Genomic DNA, 15,194 nt, shown 5'->3' with positions numbered 1-15,194 from the left:
AGCTTAATATCTCACAGCCAGGAAGCGGGACGTGCTGCCTTGAACCTCTCCCTGTGTCCTCATCTCTGCCCTGAAATGGGTTTCCAGAAAGTGCCTGTCCCAACTCCACCTTCATCCCAGCAATTGCATCAACCAGCAGGTCGTGAATTTTTTTGTCTAGGGACTTGTTGACATGCTTAAAAGAGATTGAGGACCCGCAATGTGTTTCTTTTTGTGGATTCCATCTCACAATATTAGTCATTAAAACTGAGAAATTGGAAATGTATTTATGAATCCATTTAAAATGAATAATGAACCCATTTCATGTTAACAAAAACAATAGTTTTATGAACAATAGCTATATTTTTCCAAAGCAAAATAAGCTAATGCAAAAGAGCGCCATTGTTTTATCATTTTTACAAATCTCTTTAATGTCTGGCGTAATCAAAGTCAGTTAGATCTTCCAATCTGCTTGTGCATTCAATCTGGTGACCATCCCACATGTCAAGTAGCCTCTGGGAAACTCTACTTACATTCATGAGAGTGAGAGTGGCACAGGCAAATGACAGCCTAGTGTTATTATGGGAATAGTTTTGACTACATGAATCTCCTGAAAGGGTCTCAGGGACCTGCAATGGTCTCAAGACCACACTTTGAGGACCACTGGCATAAACTCTCCATTCCCCTGAGCGCTTTATCTTCCATCCAGTCTCTTCCATTTCCTCCTTGAAAGCAGGTTTCATCATCCCCATTTACAAATGAGGAGATCAGCTGGGTAGGGGTGACTTCCCCTGAGGTCATACAGCTACAGACCTTCCCTGCATCCCCAGGACAGCCTGGTGACATCAGAGCTCTGTGTCCCATCCCGTTACCCCGCCCCCCATGCCAGATCCTAGGACCCCCGCAATGCTGCCCTGCCAGCTTCTCTCACTCCTCTCTCTGTTGCAGGGTCAACCTGGCAGGAAGGGGTTTCCCGGGAGGCCCGGCCCAGATGGCTTGAAGGTGAGGAGATCTGGGAGTGACTGGGCTGAGGAAAGGGAGGAAGGAACACTTGGGGAAAAGGAGAGAGGAAGACCCAACTTATGAAGACCCAGGATGAACCCTGAGCTCCATAGCCGGATGCGACATGGGGGAAAAATGGTCCCCATTTATCACCAAGTATTGTTAATAGAGAAAAACAGACCTAACCTAAATGGCCCTCAGTGGGAGAGTGCTCAAATAATGGGATACAGTGCAGCCACCAAAGATGGTTTGGTGGGAGATTTTACAAGAGGGCCAACAGTCTGTGTGTGGTGGTGGCAGGGAGCGGTTATGAAATGAAACCTTATGGTGTGAGCCTGTACGGGAGCTGGTTGCAGCATGTTCCTGTGTACTCAGAGCAGAGGCTGGAAAGTGGACGGGGGTATCTCTGGGTGCTGGGATTCTAGGGGATTTCCATTTTCTTCTCTGGGCTCCTATACTTCCCCATTATGTACAATAAGTATGTGTTACATTTGTTAACAGGTGTTTGTTTGTTTGTTTGTTTGTTTTAAGTTATGAATAAAGAACTGACCTGGGTAGGAGAGTGAGGACGCTTAGCACAGGGCTGGCCTCGCTTCACGGCTTTCCAGGGACTCCCCTTGACAGGCTGGATTTTCCCAGCCATCCTGGGCAGGGCTTATTGGGCCAAGCTTATAGCTGAGCAAATTTACAGAGGGTTAGGGTAGAGCTGGGGGGCCCAGGTCATCCACATCACTTCCCCTCTGGAAAAATGGCCCCTATGTCTGTCGGGCTCCTCTGGGTTGTATGAGCATGCGGTCGGAGGGGGGAACTGGGGGAGGAGGAGGCTGGAACTGGGGTTGCACTGAGCCACATCCATTTGTGAGCCAAAGTCCTGGCTAGTCTGAGCCCATGTCCTGCCTCTGAGGTCTCAGCCTTTCTCCCTCAGATACAACCAGTTGGGTTTCCGTGGTGGGAGCGGTGACATAGCCTGGGGAGAAGTGTCCCACAGTTCTGTTCCCCTCTCTCCGGTTCACACTGTGGGGAGACCAGGGCAGCTGTGGCTGCCCGAGGAGCAGGAGCCACTCCATCATGGGATAAAACTGACAGACAAGGCCACGAGAGACCACCAAGCTTGAGAGCTGGAAGTAACCTGGAAGACAAATGAGTCTGCTCTCTTGTATAAAGCTGAGGAGGCTGAGCCCAGAGCAGAGGCAAGACTCACCAAAGGCACCTGGGAGCTGGTGGCAGATCTCCGGTGCGTTGGGATCAAGGACCCACGTGTCCTGACTCTCCGGTCCATGCTCATCCTGCAGTGAGGTGGCCTAGAATGGGGATTTCAATCAGTCAGACTGAAGTTCCAATTCTAGCCCCGCCTCAAGCTTGCTGTGTGACCTCGAGCAGATCACTTCGCTTCTCTGAGTTTTAGTTTCCATCTCCGCAAAATGCAATGGGTTGATGAAGGGCCCACATGTGATATAGACATCAGGGGGCCAAGTAATCTGCCAAGGGCCTCTCAGAGGATATGGATGACTTGGGTCCTCTCTAGGGCCAGAGATTCTGTCCCAGTGTCCCTGCCATTTGTTTGTTGTCTCCAAAGCCAGACTCTGGCAATGAGGTTCTACATCCATTCCCACCAGTGGGGACTAAGGCCAGTCAGCTGGGTATTGTCCAGCAGGCCTAGACTCCTGATACCCATCCCAAATGATCACCCTCTGTTTCTCTGCAGGGGGAGCCAGGCAATCCTGGACGGCCGGGGCCTGTAGGTGATCAGGTAAGTCAACACTGGTCTCTGAGCATAACGGCTCCCTTTACTCTGTGCCAAGCCCTTTGATAAGCACTCCACATGTACCTGACATTCTTTCCCATCCCAGTTCCAGACGTAGGCTCAGTCATCTCCCTCTTTCATTGATATGCGTACTGACTGTCCAGGAGATGAAGTCACGGAATGACAGAGCCGGGAATCATAGTCACAATGGCCATTCCCCACTGCCTGGCTCTGCGGATGTTTCTGGGTGTTTGCTTTAAGAGGTGACGTCGCTTTGCTCCCAGAACATTAAAACTGGAAGAGCCCTTAACTAATAATCGCTGCCTGAGCTCGATTTACAGTTGGGGAAGCCAACGACCAGGGAAGCATAGCCACTGGCCAGGGGCTCTTGGTCAAGCATCCCTAAATTATAAAGGAAATGAAATTCAAACCAGTGGCTCTGGCTAGTTGGGAAGCCAGGCTGAGGTCTGCAGAAGAGAGGTGGTTACAAGTAGTCATTAAAAAGGAGGTTCGAGGATTACAACCTTCATTATCAAGGTCTCGGGCCTCAGCGCTGGAGAGAAGCAGAGTGCTGGGTGGGTGGATAGGTGGGAAGCTCTCAGTGTCCTCCAGTGCATTATAGAAGGACCCCACCTCCCGAACCCCGTGAAGGGCTGCCTCAGGCTAGAAGGGGCAATGATGCTGGGGACACAGAAGAATTTGTCTCCATCGAGACCCGCCATCAATGGCGTGAGAGTCATGCATGACGGGCTTCCTCACCAGCCTGCAACATCTGTTGGGGGGAAGAAAGGAATTAAAGCAGGGGGAGGACTGGATGTTTGAAAACTTTCCAGTGTCATTCGAGCGCATTCTGTGGGAAGCCCAGGAGTTTGGAACGACTGCTGCGGCCTGGATATATTTCCTGATTGGAAAAAAAAAAAGGCAGTATGATCAGCGAATTTAATTTCATAGTTATGCTGATGGTAGGGCCCTCGGGAACTAGATACTTGGAATCCTAGGATGTCAGGATACAGAGGGTCCTTGGAAATCACTCTGTCCTGGGGTCCTAACCTTTTTTTGTTAGGGGGCCTAGGACCCCTTTGGCAGGCTGGTGAAGCCTGTGGGCCCCCTTGTCAGAATAGAGCATTTAAATGCAGAAAATACAAAACAAAAAAATTACAAAGAAAATAAACTCTATTGAAATATAGTTATGAAAATATGTTCACATGTGATCTACTCATAGATATGCTTCTTGGTTAATGCACTAAATAATGAGATCTAGCAGCAGGTCTAATAATAACCTCAGTTTCAAAGTGGTGACAAGCCTTGATACATTTTGAAGTCTCTACAGCAATGATTGTCATGTGACATGTCAATATCTATGACAGTTACAAGTATCGTGAATTTGTTGCCTACACTCATATTTGAGGGAAATGCTACATTTCAATTAGAGGTTTATGAAAATAAAAGTTGTAATTTTTCCCATTCAGTTTCGTGGAGCCCTGAATTCCATCCATAGAGACTTACAGGGACCCAAGGTTAAGAACCCCTGAATCCTAGTCCAACTTGGTGATCTGGGATTCATGGTGGAGAATGGGCTCGATGGCCAAGAAGGGTGGTGACAGAGCTGGGGCCAGGAGGAGTGGGAACCCTGCCTGGAGCAGCCCCGGGCCCACTTGATTCGCAGACCCTCCAGCTTGGACCATCGCAAGAAAGAGAGATCTGTCTGAGCTGTGAGGCAGCGCTAGAGCCCTGTGGCCGCCACCAAGCACACGGGGGGGTGGGGCAAGCCAGCTGTTCCCTTGGCCTCCTCCTGATGTGGGAAGGGGCAGGCATTTCCTGTTCACAGTAGAATCAGAGGATCCCCAGGAAGGATTATAATCACAGTATCGGCTACATTTATTGGGCAACTGTTAGGTACCAGGCTCTGTGCCAAATGCTTCCTACGCCATTGCCTGCAATTTCCCCTGCAGCCCTGTGGTGGTAGGTACTATCCCGTCTAGCAAATGTAGAGACCAAGGTGCTGAGAGATGAAGGAACTTGCCCAAGATCTCCCAGGTAGTTACATAACTGTCAGAGCCAAGGCTGACACTCAGGTCTGCAGGATTCCCCAGAACCGCTCGGAGGGACTGGAAAACCCTTCTTGGACCTCTTGCTTTCTAAGAGCGAGTTAGAGTGCAGCCAGCTTGCCAGGCCCTGTCCTAGGTGCTGGGGACACAAAGATATGATTGCAAGGCATGGGTCTTGCCTTTAAGAAGCTCTGTTCAGGAGGAAGCCAGGCATGTAAACACCTAACCTTGAGATGTCTAGTTCAACAGAGGACCTAGGACTGTCTTGTTCCCAGTTGCTTCCCATTGCCTAGCAGAATGTCACATGAGAGGAGGGAGGGAGGGAGAAAACCTCCCATAGCAGATAGCGGCCCTTTATCTGTAGACACTGAGGACCAGGCCAGCCTCCTCCCCAGAATCAGGGACCCAGATCCTGCCTGTGCAATGCCCGTTGTAGGTGACAGTGCTGCCTCACCCCCTCCCCCGTGCCCTCTTGCCAGCCCGAGAGAAGCCAACCATGCACACGGCTGTCAGAGCTGCTTCTCTACCCAGCCTGCCAAGTGGAAGCCCTGGGCCTCTGGCGCTGGCTTTCCCAGCCAGCCTCAGCTCCACCCTCAGGACAGGCCTGCCAGGACGTTCCAGGACAGTGCCTGAGGGGGGTCCCAGGGGTGGGGGGCGGTGGAATGGGGCACTTGCTGTATGGCCCTTATTCATTAGGATCCTGTTAGGCTTCTTGTTTGAGGTTTATGACCTGCCTGCCTTCCAGGACCCAACAACTCATAAATTTAAAGTAGCTATGAAATTTCTGTTTCCCTGGGCCAGTCAGACAGGGGCCTTTTAACAGAGCAGCTTTTATTCCCTTTACTCAGCATCCTCTAAATGTCTGACTGCTCCCATGTGGGTTGCTCAGGCCTCTGTCTTAACCCCGTGCCCTTTTAAAATAAATTAGAATGGGATAGGAGGGAACTAACATTTATGGAGTGCCTACATGCACTGTGCATTCTCCCCAGTACTCAGAACAATCCTGGGAGGTAGGCAGGGACCTTTGCTGAAAGTCCCCATTCTGCAGATGGGGCTTATAGAGGCTCTGTGAGTTTAGGTCCACAAACCAAAAGACTGACAGTGACGTAGATAAAGTGCTTGGCACATAGTAAGTGACAGCCATTGTTAATCCATACTGCTATTACCTGAAAAATGCTTTAATTTTTTTTTAAATTGTTGCAAAAGTCAAATACTCGGTTATTATGACTTATTAGCCATGACCTCATACTTTGGACCTCATACTTCAACCTCGAAGGGTCTCTGAGGCCAGGAAGCCAGGACCCTCCGTGTGCAGTGGTGGAGGCAAGTTCCAGGGAGATCTGTCCTCTGCTCACAGCCACCTGCTTTGGAGGCCGTGGGCAGACGGACAGGTGCGTGGGCTTTGGAGCCACACAGACCAGAGTTGAAACCCCAGGCTGCAGCAGCCTGGTCCTGGCCCAAGTTGCTAATTTAGAATTGACTCTGAGACCCACAGAGTTAACGCTTTGGAACTGGGTGCCATTCTGTCACCTGAGATGATTGACTGGTTGGTGCATCACTACCTGAGCGCACAACTTCTGATCTGTTTCTGATCAGGTTCAAGGTCTCACTCCTTTCTGGGTACAGTTTGGGGCAGGGAGCAAACTTTATGGGACAAACCTACTCATCCCTCGGTCTTCCCTAATTCTCCCAGAAACTCTTGGCTGCGAACCCAGATTCTTCTTAAGGCATTTTGGCACCCTTGACCCACACAAGACACCCCTCTACTCAAATTTTCCTTAGCAGAGAAGAGGTGGAGTCTGGACAAGGAATTGTCTGCCTTCCTGGGTGACTCCTCTAGGCTCGTTACCCTCCCTGTGTGTGCGCTTTCCTATTCAGGGCAATGACAAGGCCTGCAGCCACCTAAAAGAACCCCTGGAACACAGAGGCTAGTTATCACCCAATGAGCAACAGGAACCACCGTGTGTGTGTGTGTGTGTGTGTGTGTGTGTGTGTCTCCACCCTTTCAGAAAGGAGGGGAAGGCTTTCACAAGACAGTAAAAAGGCCTCCTCCACTTCCCAGATTTCGATCAGGCCTTTTGGCAAAGGCTGTTACGATATTTCTATCCTGGCCAGCAAGTTTGTTTCTATCTTTGAAGCAGCCCCAGAGCCCCGAAAGATGGGGACAGATTTCTCACAGGCAGGCCTCTTCCCAGCACAGCTTCCGGGCCTCCCCTCAACCACCACTCTCCAAACGTGGCCGCCTCCCAGCCTGCTTCTGGCACGGGAAGAATGTGTGGCGCTCCCAGGGATGCTGGCAGCGGCCCCACCACTTGGCTTCAAAATCAGAACCATCTGGTGGAGTGAGGGAAGTCAGGACAGTGCCGGGAGAGAGGCAGCCCTCCTCAGTGGCAGCCCTGTGCCGGCTGCGTTATCAGACACAGGCAGAGGACACAGGAGACGAGCTCCAGAGGAAGGAAGCTGCAGGGAAGTTGCCTTTGAAACGCAGCACATCCCTGAATCCATGTTGCTTCCTTCTTTCTCTTGCTTTCCTAACTGTTCCTTACAGGGACTTCTGGGATTCATTGGTCTTGTCGGGGAGCCAGGAATCGTGGGAGAAAAGGTAAGTGGTGTTGAGGGGAATATATAAGCAAATAGAACTTATGTTTTCCAAGTTTATAAAGATGAAGGGGCCAGTTATCCTGAGGATGTCAGACCTCTTTTTCCTGGCCTCTCCTCACTGCCCTAAGCATCCAGACCTTCGAAGAGCCCTTGTCCCCTTTCCCAGAATGCCTTGGGACTTCTGCTCTGCCCTCCTGTCAGTACCCTCAAGTGCAGTTAGGTTTCAGTGTGATGACCAGCTGACACATGAGTCTGGGCCCCTCATGACTGCACAGGGGCGGGCAGCAGAAGGGAGGGAAAGATTCATGTTTCTTAAAAAGGAGCACATTTCTCTAGGTCGCCTTGTTAACCCCCAGCAGCTCTGTTTTATAGACCAGATAATCAACCGAGACTCAAAGAGGGGAGGTGACTTACTCAAGTTACCCAGATCGAAAGTGGCAGAGCTGGGATTTAAACCAGGTTCATTACCCAAGGCCACACTTTGCCTGCTAAGCCACTCTGCCTCGTGCTGGCACCCAGCTCACCAACAGCCTGTGGCTTCCTGTTTCCCACCGTAGGCCCTGGAGAGTACTTGATTTCCTTTGTGTGGGGTTATCTCATCCCCAGGCAGCCCCTCAGGGGGAGCCGATGTTATTCCCATTGGATAGATGGGGAAACTGAGAACCACAGGGAGGGAGCACTCACCCTCATCTGACTCCACCTGCCTTTCCAGGCTCATCCTGTGCCACCCTCCTCATCATTCCATGTCCCAAACCCTCTGGCCACCACCTTCTCCTTCTCCTCCACTTTCCCCTCCTCCTCCTCTCCCTCTTTTTTTCAACTTTTTTTATTTAACTTTTATTTTGAAATATTTATAGATTCATAAGAAATTGCAAAAAACAAAACAAAACAAAAAACAGTACAGAAAAGTCCAGCGTGCCCTTTACCCTGTTGCGTCCAGTGGTAACATCTTGCACAACTATAGTGCAACATCAAAGCCGATTCTGCCTTTCCTTATGGCTCAAATGTTCCATGTCCCTCCTCACCTACAAACAATTGCTCATGCCCTTCCTCGGCCAGGTACACTCTTCCCACTCCTGCCCTTTGCACCCTCTTTGCCTAGGTGACTCTTAATTATCCTTCAGTTCTCGGGTCAAGCTAGACTTCCTTAGGGATGCCTTTCCCACCACACCCCTACACCCAGGTGGGTCATATCCCCTGTTGAAATGCCTTAGCACCGAGACCCACTCCCTGGCTGCACTTATCCAGTTTGCATCTGTTTTTGCTGATTTGTGGCCATCTCCTTGCAACACTCTGTGTGTCTCACATCATATGAACAGGGTCTGCCTGTTTCTCCTCACCAATGTATTTTCCAGGTCTAGCATGTCGTGCTAGGCACATAGTAGATGCTCAATAAATATTTGCTGGCTGGGTTGATACATGAAACAGGACCTCACAAAAACAGAGGCAGGATTCACACCCACAGCCCCTGCCTTCTGGCTCTGTCTGCGACACCCACTGTCTCTGCCTGGTCTGTCTGGATAGGTCGAGTAGAATGAGTTACATCTCTGATTCCCCAGTATCTCATCCTGGTTTAGGCAGGGGTGGGAGACTGAAAGAAATTCCTTCCATTGCTCTCTGTGCCTCAGCATGCCCAGCCAGGGGATACCAGGCCTAATGAGGACCACATGCTGTGCGCCCGGATCAAAGGGCACATGTAATTAGCGCATCCTGGATCGGGACCATCCTTGCCTGAGGGAAGCACACTGTGTGGCGTGCTGCAGTGGCGCTCAGTCCTCCCAGGACTTGCCAGGGGTCTTGGCTTCTGCTGAGTGAAGTCCCAGACCCCTCCCCCTCCCCTGTCACCGCCCTGGGTGATGTGGTCATGAGCAGGGCAGGGACTCTCTAGAGACCTCAGGCAATTCCCTGCCCCTCTTTGGCCTCTGGAAGGCCCTCTGCACCTGCTTCCCATAGAGCCACCCCACAGAGTGACCTCCTAAATTGCTGTCTCCATCACAGGGTGACCGGGGCATGATGGGACCCCCAGGCGCACCTGGACCCAAGGGGTCAATGGTAAGGAGCCCTCTCCTGTCACAGCCATGGTGACAACTCTGCTCTCCTCTGCCTACCCCAGGTGTTCAGGACACTCTGCTCCTTCTCCCTCCAGAGGTCTGGCTGCTGTCCTGTGTCCCTGGGTTGGGGCTGAGCGAGCCAAGGTGGGGCTGAAGGAGGAAGAAGCACCTTCCAATGCCAATTCCTTCTTTTTCTTCTCTCTGAGTAGGGTCATCCCGGAACGCCAGGTAGTGTTGGGACCTCTGGAGAGCCTGGACCCCAGGTAAGCAAAGCCCTCATATTCCCTGAGCTCAAACTCACTGTCAAGTAAGGGTGAGGAGCCCAGATCTCAGAGTCAGACAGACCTGGTTGTGAAGCTCAGCTCCACCATTGCAGGTCCATTTCAAGGCACTCTCTGAGCCTAAATTTTGCTCATCTGAAAAATAGAGAAAATAATCATGGTCGTGATAATGTGATTGCTTGGGTTTAATGAAACCGTGTGATCTGTTTATTGCATAGAGATGTCACTACATGGGAACCTCTCGGTCTCATTAGCACCATTGTGGCTTTGCTCGTTCCTTCTGGACATCCTGTGTGATACGTGCCTGGGGCCGCTCTGGGAACTGGGGATGCAGTCATCAAAGCAGAAAGCTGTCCCTCCCTTTAGGAGTTCATATTCTGACGTGGGGGAGAGAGAGGACCCAATATATAAGTAACACCTGCTCTGGAGAAAATAGGGAAGAAAATGGGAAATACTGGGATATATGGGCTGAGGGTCAGAGCTGAGGGCACGGATGCTGGGCTTCTCGTAATGACTGAGGAACCTAGGATATTCCAGAGGATCCCAAGGCAGGGAGGGGCACGAGAGGAAGGAGGGCTTGAGGGGGTGTGGCCAGGAGCACCCAATTCCAGGGGCCCCTTCTACTACCCCAAGGGTGTTGTGGGGGGTGAGAGGGGTGGCTGTCATCCAGAGCTGGCCCCTCTGCGTCAGCTGATGGAGGACATGGACACTGGAATGGGCAGTCACTTCAGCCAAGGCCGGGGCGCAGGGCTGGGGGCCCACTCTGGAAGGTGGAGGGGTGGGTGCTGGGGGAGGGGAACCATCCTAGGCAGGATCCCAGGTCAGGGCTGGGGGATGATGATGAGTTCATGCTGCCCAGGTCCCTCCAAAGGCCAGACTGAGGGGCTCCCTGGGGTCTGGTGAAGGAGGGCATGGAAGCCTTTGATGGTTTGAACCTAAGGAAAGTGCACACATTCCAGTAGTTCTCTGTGCCAATTAGGGAGGCAAGGCCAACTCGGTTTCAAAACTTTTCCATGTACCTACTGAATGCTGGGCCTAGGTTCAGTCCTGGAGACGCAAAAGTGGTAAATAGATCTGCTCTTAAAATTCTCACTGTCTAGTGGGAGTACCAAGTATAAACATTCTCTCACTCGTTCACAGACTTTATTGAGCACCTACTATGTATCGGGCAGTGCTAGGTGCTGAGGAGAGATACGGAGAGACTAGCTCGGGGGGGATACAGGTAGCCAACATCCAAACACAGAGGTGTCAGGCACCAGGGGGCTCTGTCCATCTCCCCGCCCCCCCTGCCACCCCCACAGACACACAAATAATCCTTTCGAGGAGGTAGAAAATACTCAACAGTACGTAGCTGAGATCAGAAGCCAGCACTCTGGGCGCCCAATGGCATTGTTTCCTCCTGGTTCATTAGGAGGAAAAGCCACATCTGGCCTGGGGTTGGAGGGGCTGTTTGGAGGGCTGAGGCACCCAGCTTGGATTCCAAGGTCCTAGCCACCCAACCCAAGGGCTCCTGTTCCGCCTCCCTCCCCCGTGTTCTCAGGACCTGAGTATCGGAGAGCCCAGCAGATGCTCCTGGAAGTGGAGTGATTGGAGCCTGTCAGCATAGGAGGTGCCCAGGGTAGGGCCGAAGCCCAAGTACAAGGATGCTAGGGTCCATCATCAAATTCTAGCTCCTGCCCCCCAGGACCTTGGCCTCCTTGGGCCTCAGTCTCCCCATCTGTCCAGTGGGAAGAGGAAAGCCTGGAAAGGAGTTGCTGGGACAAAAAGGAAGGCTGGTGGGAGATGGGAAGACAGTGGGGACATCCAGGGCAGCACACTGAAGGAAAGTGCAGGCCTCCTCTGAATTCCCTGCCTCCATGGTCCCTCAGACCTCCTCCGCCCCATTTCCTCAGTGCTTCTCTCTGTTCAGTGGGTTGACTCAAGCCGAGTGCTTAATGAATGGTAATAGTAATAACAATTGCTAAATTACTATTACTGTGTGTGAGATACACTAATTACCACTGTCATTAGTCAGACAATTACTCTAAAACAACATTTCTAATGATACTATTCACATCTGATGCATTTTTCCACTTTTCCAGTTGTGTTTGCATCCATGTTCTACAGTCCACTGAGGTCAGCCAAGATTGTCTCCATGCCTTGGGGGAAGGGGACAGTCAGGTTTTGAGACCTTTGGTTGCTGACCTCCTTCTTCTTTGAGAGAGCTCATAGCTATCCTTTACTGAGGACCTTCCAGGTTATTTCGTCTTCTCAGCAACTCTAGGAGGCAGGGACTGTTCGTGTCCGCATTTTATAGATGATGAAACTGAGGCCCAAAGTGGCCAAAGGTCACAGGATTAGTAAGTGGCAGGACTGGGATTTGAACCTAGGTCTCCGGTGAAACAGTTGGCTCGTTTAAGCACGCCCTTCTACTGCCTCTAAATCGAGACTTGGCTCCTGAAATTTCCCAGTGACGCATTGCATGCCTTCTGCAGTCTGAGATCCCTCCATAAAATGGCCCTTTCTCACCCTGTCTTCATGTTCTCCACCATCCAGGAGTTGGATCTGCCTTTTTATTGGGCCAAGCCCAGGTCCACACCCCGCTTGCTCTGCTGACAAGGGGTCAGGTGGGACCCAGCCCCTCATATCAGCCCTTGAGCAGCAGCAGTCTGAGGGTTGCACCCCGCAAAGCCATAGAGAGAGAGAGAAATGGGAGCAGCAGGAGTTTTTCCTGAGGCCGCTCCCTGGTATTCCGAGGGGGCTGAGGCCTCCTGTAAAAGGAGCACGCCTGGTCTGAGACTGGCCACTGAGCTGGGAGGCTCCTGCAGCTGTCAGAGGGGTCCTGGCTGGCCAAAGGGTGCAGGCACAGCTTGATGTTTAGAACTGGGGCTGGAACCGGGGACAGGAATTAGGCAGGGAGAGGCTCGCTTACTTTCCTCACCCCTCTCTCTCCTTTCTGACCTCCTGTCCTCTTCAATTGTTCGTGTAGTCATCATTCCTTCAACAGATTTCTAAATCCATGTCATAGGCCTGTGCTTGGACCAGGTGCTGAGAATTCAAGGCACAAAGCCAGCCCTATGTTTTCTGTCCCTCCCTTTCACTCCCTTGCGCCTCGTGTCATCCCTCCTGTCATTCCTTCGTCAAACAGAGAAAACTGGGCCTCTTCCCTGGGCCGGGCCTATTCCCTTCTCTTTGCCTCCCCCTCACCCCACTTCTCTGCCCAGCCTCTCTCCCCCAACCTTAGAGCCTCCCTTCCCCATGCAAGCTTCCCTCCCCTTCCCTCCCCTTAGGGCTGGTTCTCCCTCCTTACCCCAGGGCTGTTTCTAGATGGCTTTCAGGTCGCTTTCAGGTGATATTTGGGGTCAGAATGGAGGACAGGACTTGAGTGTCCACTTTCTCCTTGCTGATGGGAGGAGAAAAGAAGAAATTTGAGAAGACATTTTGTCAGGAAGGTCATGTAGCTTCTGATTGTTGATTTGCGATAAAGAATGAAGTGGTTCATCCAGGGAGGCCTCTCCCCCACTACTGGTTCCTCGGAAGGCTCGAGGCCCATCCGCATCGAACCCAGGGCAGACTCCTGCTCAAGTTTGCAGTTTATCCTCTGCTTCACCTAATGGGATGGATTTTCCCACTGGGCCAATTTCTTCAATATGGAGGCTGCGGGGCCCAGGCAGGAAGCTTTGCCCCCTGCTCCTAGCCCTCAGTGTTGCACTGACTCCCTAAAAGGGGTCTTCTCCAAACTTTCTCCTCCCCACAGGGTCCTCCCGGATCTCGAGGCCCACCAGGGATGAGGGGAGCAAAGGGACGCCGGGTAAGTGGGGCCCAGCCCCTGGGGGCTGACGCTGGCGGGGGTCACCTGCTAGAGAGGCCACGTCCTGTACCTTCCCCCTGCCCAGCTCTGAGATCTTTGGCTTTCACCGGGCAGGGTTCCAGGCTCACCACAGGACCCCCACTCATCTTTTCCAGCACATTTCTGAGTACCAGTCCTTGCTATCCAGTGGGCACAGACAGGCTCTGTGGTACTAGTGCTTTATCCATTCGTGTGTTTGCGCATTCATTCAGTCAGCTTTTATTTAGCACCTACGATATGCCAGCTACTGTTGGAGGCTCTGTAGATATATCACAGAGAATAGGACAGGCATGCCCCCTGCCTGCCCTTATGGCTCAATTAAGTTGGTCAAACAGATGGTACAAGGTCATCAGCATGTTAATGGTGGAAGGCCGGCAGCTTGGGAGCCTGGTGGAAGCACCTCCTGGACAGGTTACTGGGAAAGGCTTCAGGGAGAGGGCAGTGTTTGACCTGATGCTAGGTTCCAGGCAGAGGGAAAGCCTTGAGGTGAGAGAAGGTGTGGCATGTTTAGGGATCCCATTGGTTCAACAGAGGGATGAGGTGAGAAGCATGAGACCAAGAATTAACAGCTATTAAGCCAAGCAGGACTTCAAACCCCACAGCTAGGCCTGTGGGCTATGCTCCAAGGGCAGTGGGCACCCATGCAGAGCTCTAAGCAAGGGCTGGCCTGAGCACCGTAGCCAGAGGTAATTGCTACGTGCCAGGCACTGTCTTATCACATATATTAATTAATGTAATCTTCAACACTACCCTATAAAGTAGGTGCTATTCTTATTACTATTTCACAGATAAGGCGACTAAGGCACAGAGAAGTTAAGTCACTTGCTTCAGGTTGCACAGCTAGGGAGGGCTGATGGAATGGTTTCCTGCCCCCAGCTGGTATACAGGTGCCAGGCCATGCAGCCTTGTGAAAAGGAAACGAGAAGGCACAGGTAGTGCAGACAGCTCAGGCCTGATATCCAAGCACCATACAGGGATCTGTTATGATTATGCCTCTCTTGGCTGGATTTCAAGTGGTTTAAAATTTTCCCCTGAACCAGATGGCCTGCAGTCGGCCTGGGAAAGGGAAGATTAAGAGGCATTCCTCTGGCTGGGGAGGGCCCTCCCAGCACCGTGCCCTGGGCCTCTGCACGTGGACCAAGGCCTGTTGACTGCCAGCTTCCACCTTGACCCTGTGCACTTTTCCTCCTGCCCCAGGAAGCCAGATTAGCTGGAGGGTGAGCTCTGTTGGCCCAGGCCCTGCTCTCCCCTCCAGATATGAGGCTTAAGAACCCCTCAACTCACTGAGCTCCCTGCAGCTGTCTCCACCACCCCTTCCCAGCAGTGGCTGGAAGAATGTATCTCCTGCTTGAGGAAACCCAGGCTCCCAACCACATCAAAGTCTCTGGAGCTGGGAGGGAAGCTTCAGGAACATGAGCCCCTCCCCACGCTGGGTTTGGCAGGAATGTAAAACCGGTGGGATCTGCCCTCTGGGTCCCCTGCCTAATAGGTAACCAAAGGCCACTTCACAGAAGGGGTAACTGAGGGTGGTGGGGGACCTAGAGGCATCCATTGTGCTGCTCAAGAGCTCAGTTCTGGGCAGCCCACCCTCTGTACTTCCTGGTTTGCTCTATGACCTTAGCAAGGCCTCGCTGCTCTCTGGGCTTCAGTTTCACCATA

The 15,194-nt window shown here is 52.0% G+C and overlaps 1 protein-coding gene across 5 annotated transcripts in view; it reads left to right on the top strand.

Moving 5' to 3' along the window:
• Window positions 1–15,194, top strand: part of COL27A1 (collagen type XXVII alpha 1 chain) — a 135,744-nt gene that overhangs the window by 78,649 nt on the left and 41,901 nt on the right. For 4 of the 5 annotated variants that reach the window (XR_002139439.3, XM_019754574.3, XM_019754577.3 and 1 more), the window contains 6 exons: window positions 928–981; window positions 2,687–2,731; window positions 7,322–7,375; window positions 9,373–9,426; window positions 9,635–9,688; window positions 13,443–13,496. Coding sequence is in view for 4 of the 5 variants with exons in the window: in XM_019754574.3 (XP_019610133.3) it covers window positions 928–981; window positions 2,687–2,731; window positions 7,322–7,375; window positions 9,373–9,426; window positions 9,635–9,688; window positions 13,443–13,496 (315 nt within the window). In the remaining variant the exon portion in view is untranslated. The remainder of the gene's footprint in view (window positions 1–927; window positions 982–2,686; window positions 2,732–7,321; window positions 7,376–9,372; window positions 9,427–9,634; window positions 9,689–13,442; window positions 13,497–15,194) is intronic. The other variant, XM_019754578.3, reaches the window with a different exon arrangement.

Source organism: Rhinolophus sinicus, chromosome 16 (assembly GCF_057876585.1).
Source record: "Rhinolophus sinicus isolate RSI-liver-muscle chromosome 16, RSI-T2T, whole genome shotgun sequence".
Classification (NCBI taxonomy): Eukaryota; Metazoa; Chordata; class Mammalia; order Chiroptera; family Rhinolophidae; genus Rhinolophus; species Rhinolophus sinicus.
Note: the sequence above shows the minus strand (reverse complement) of the source record. Positions and strands in the feature narration are given on the sequence as shown.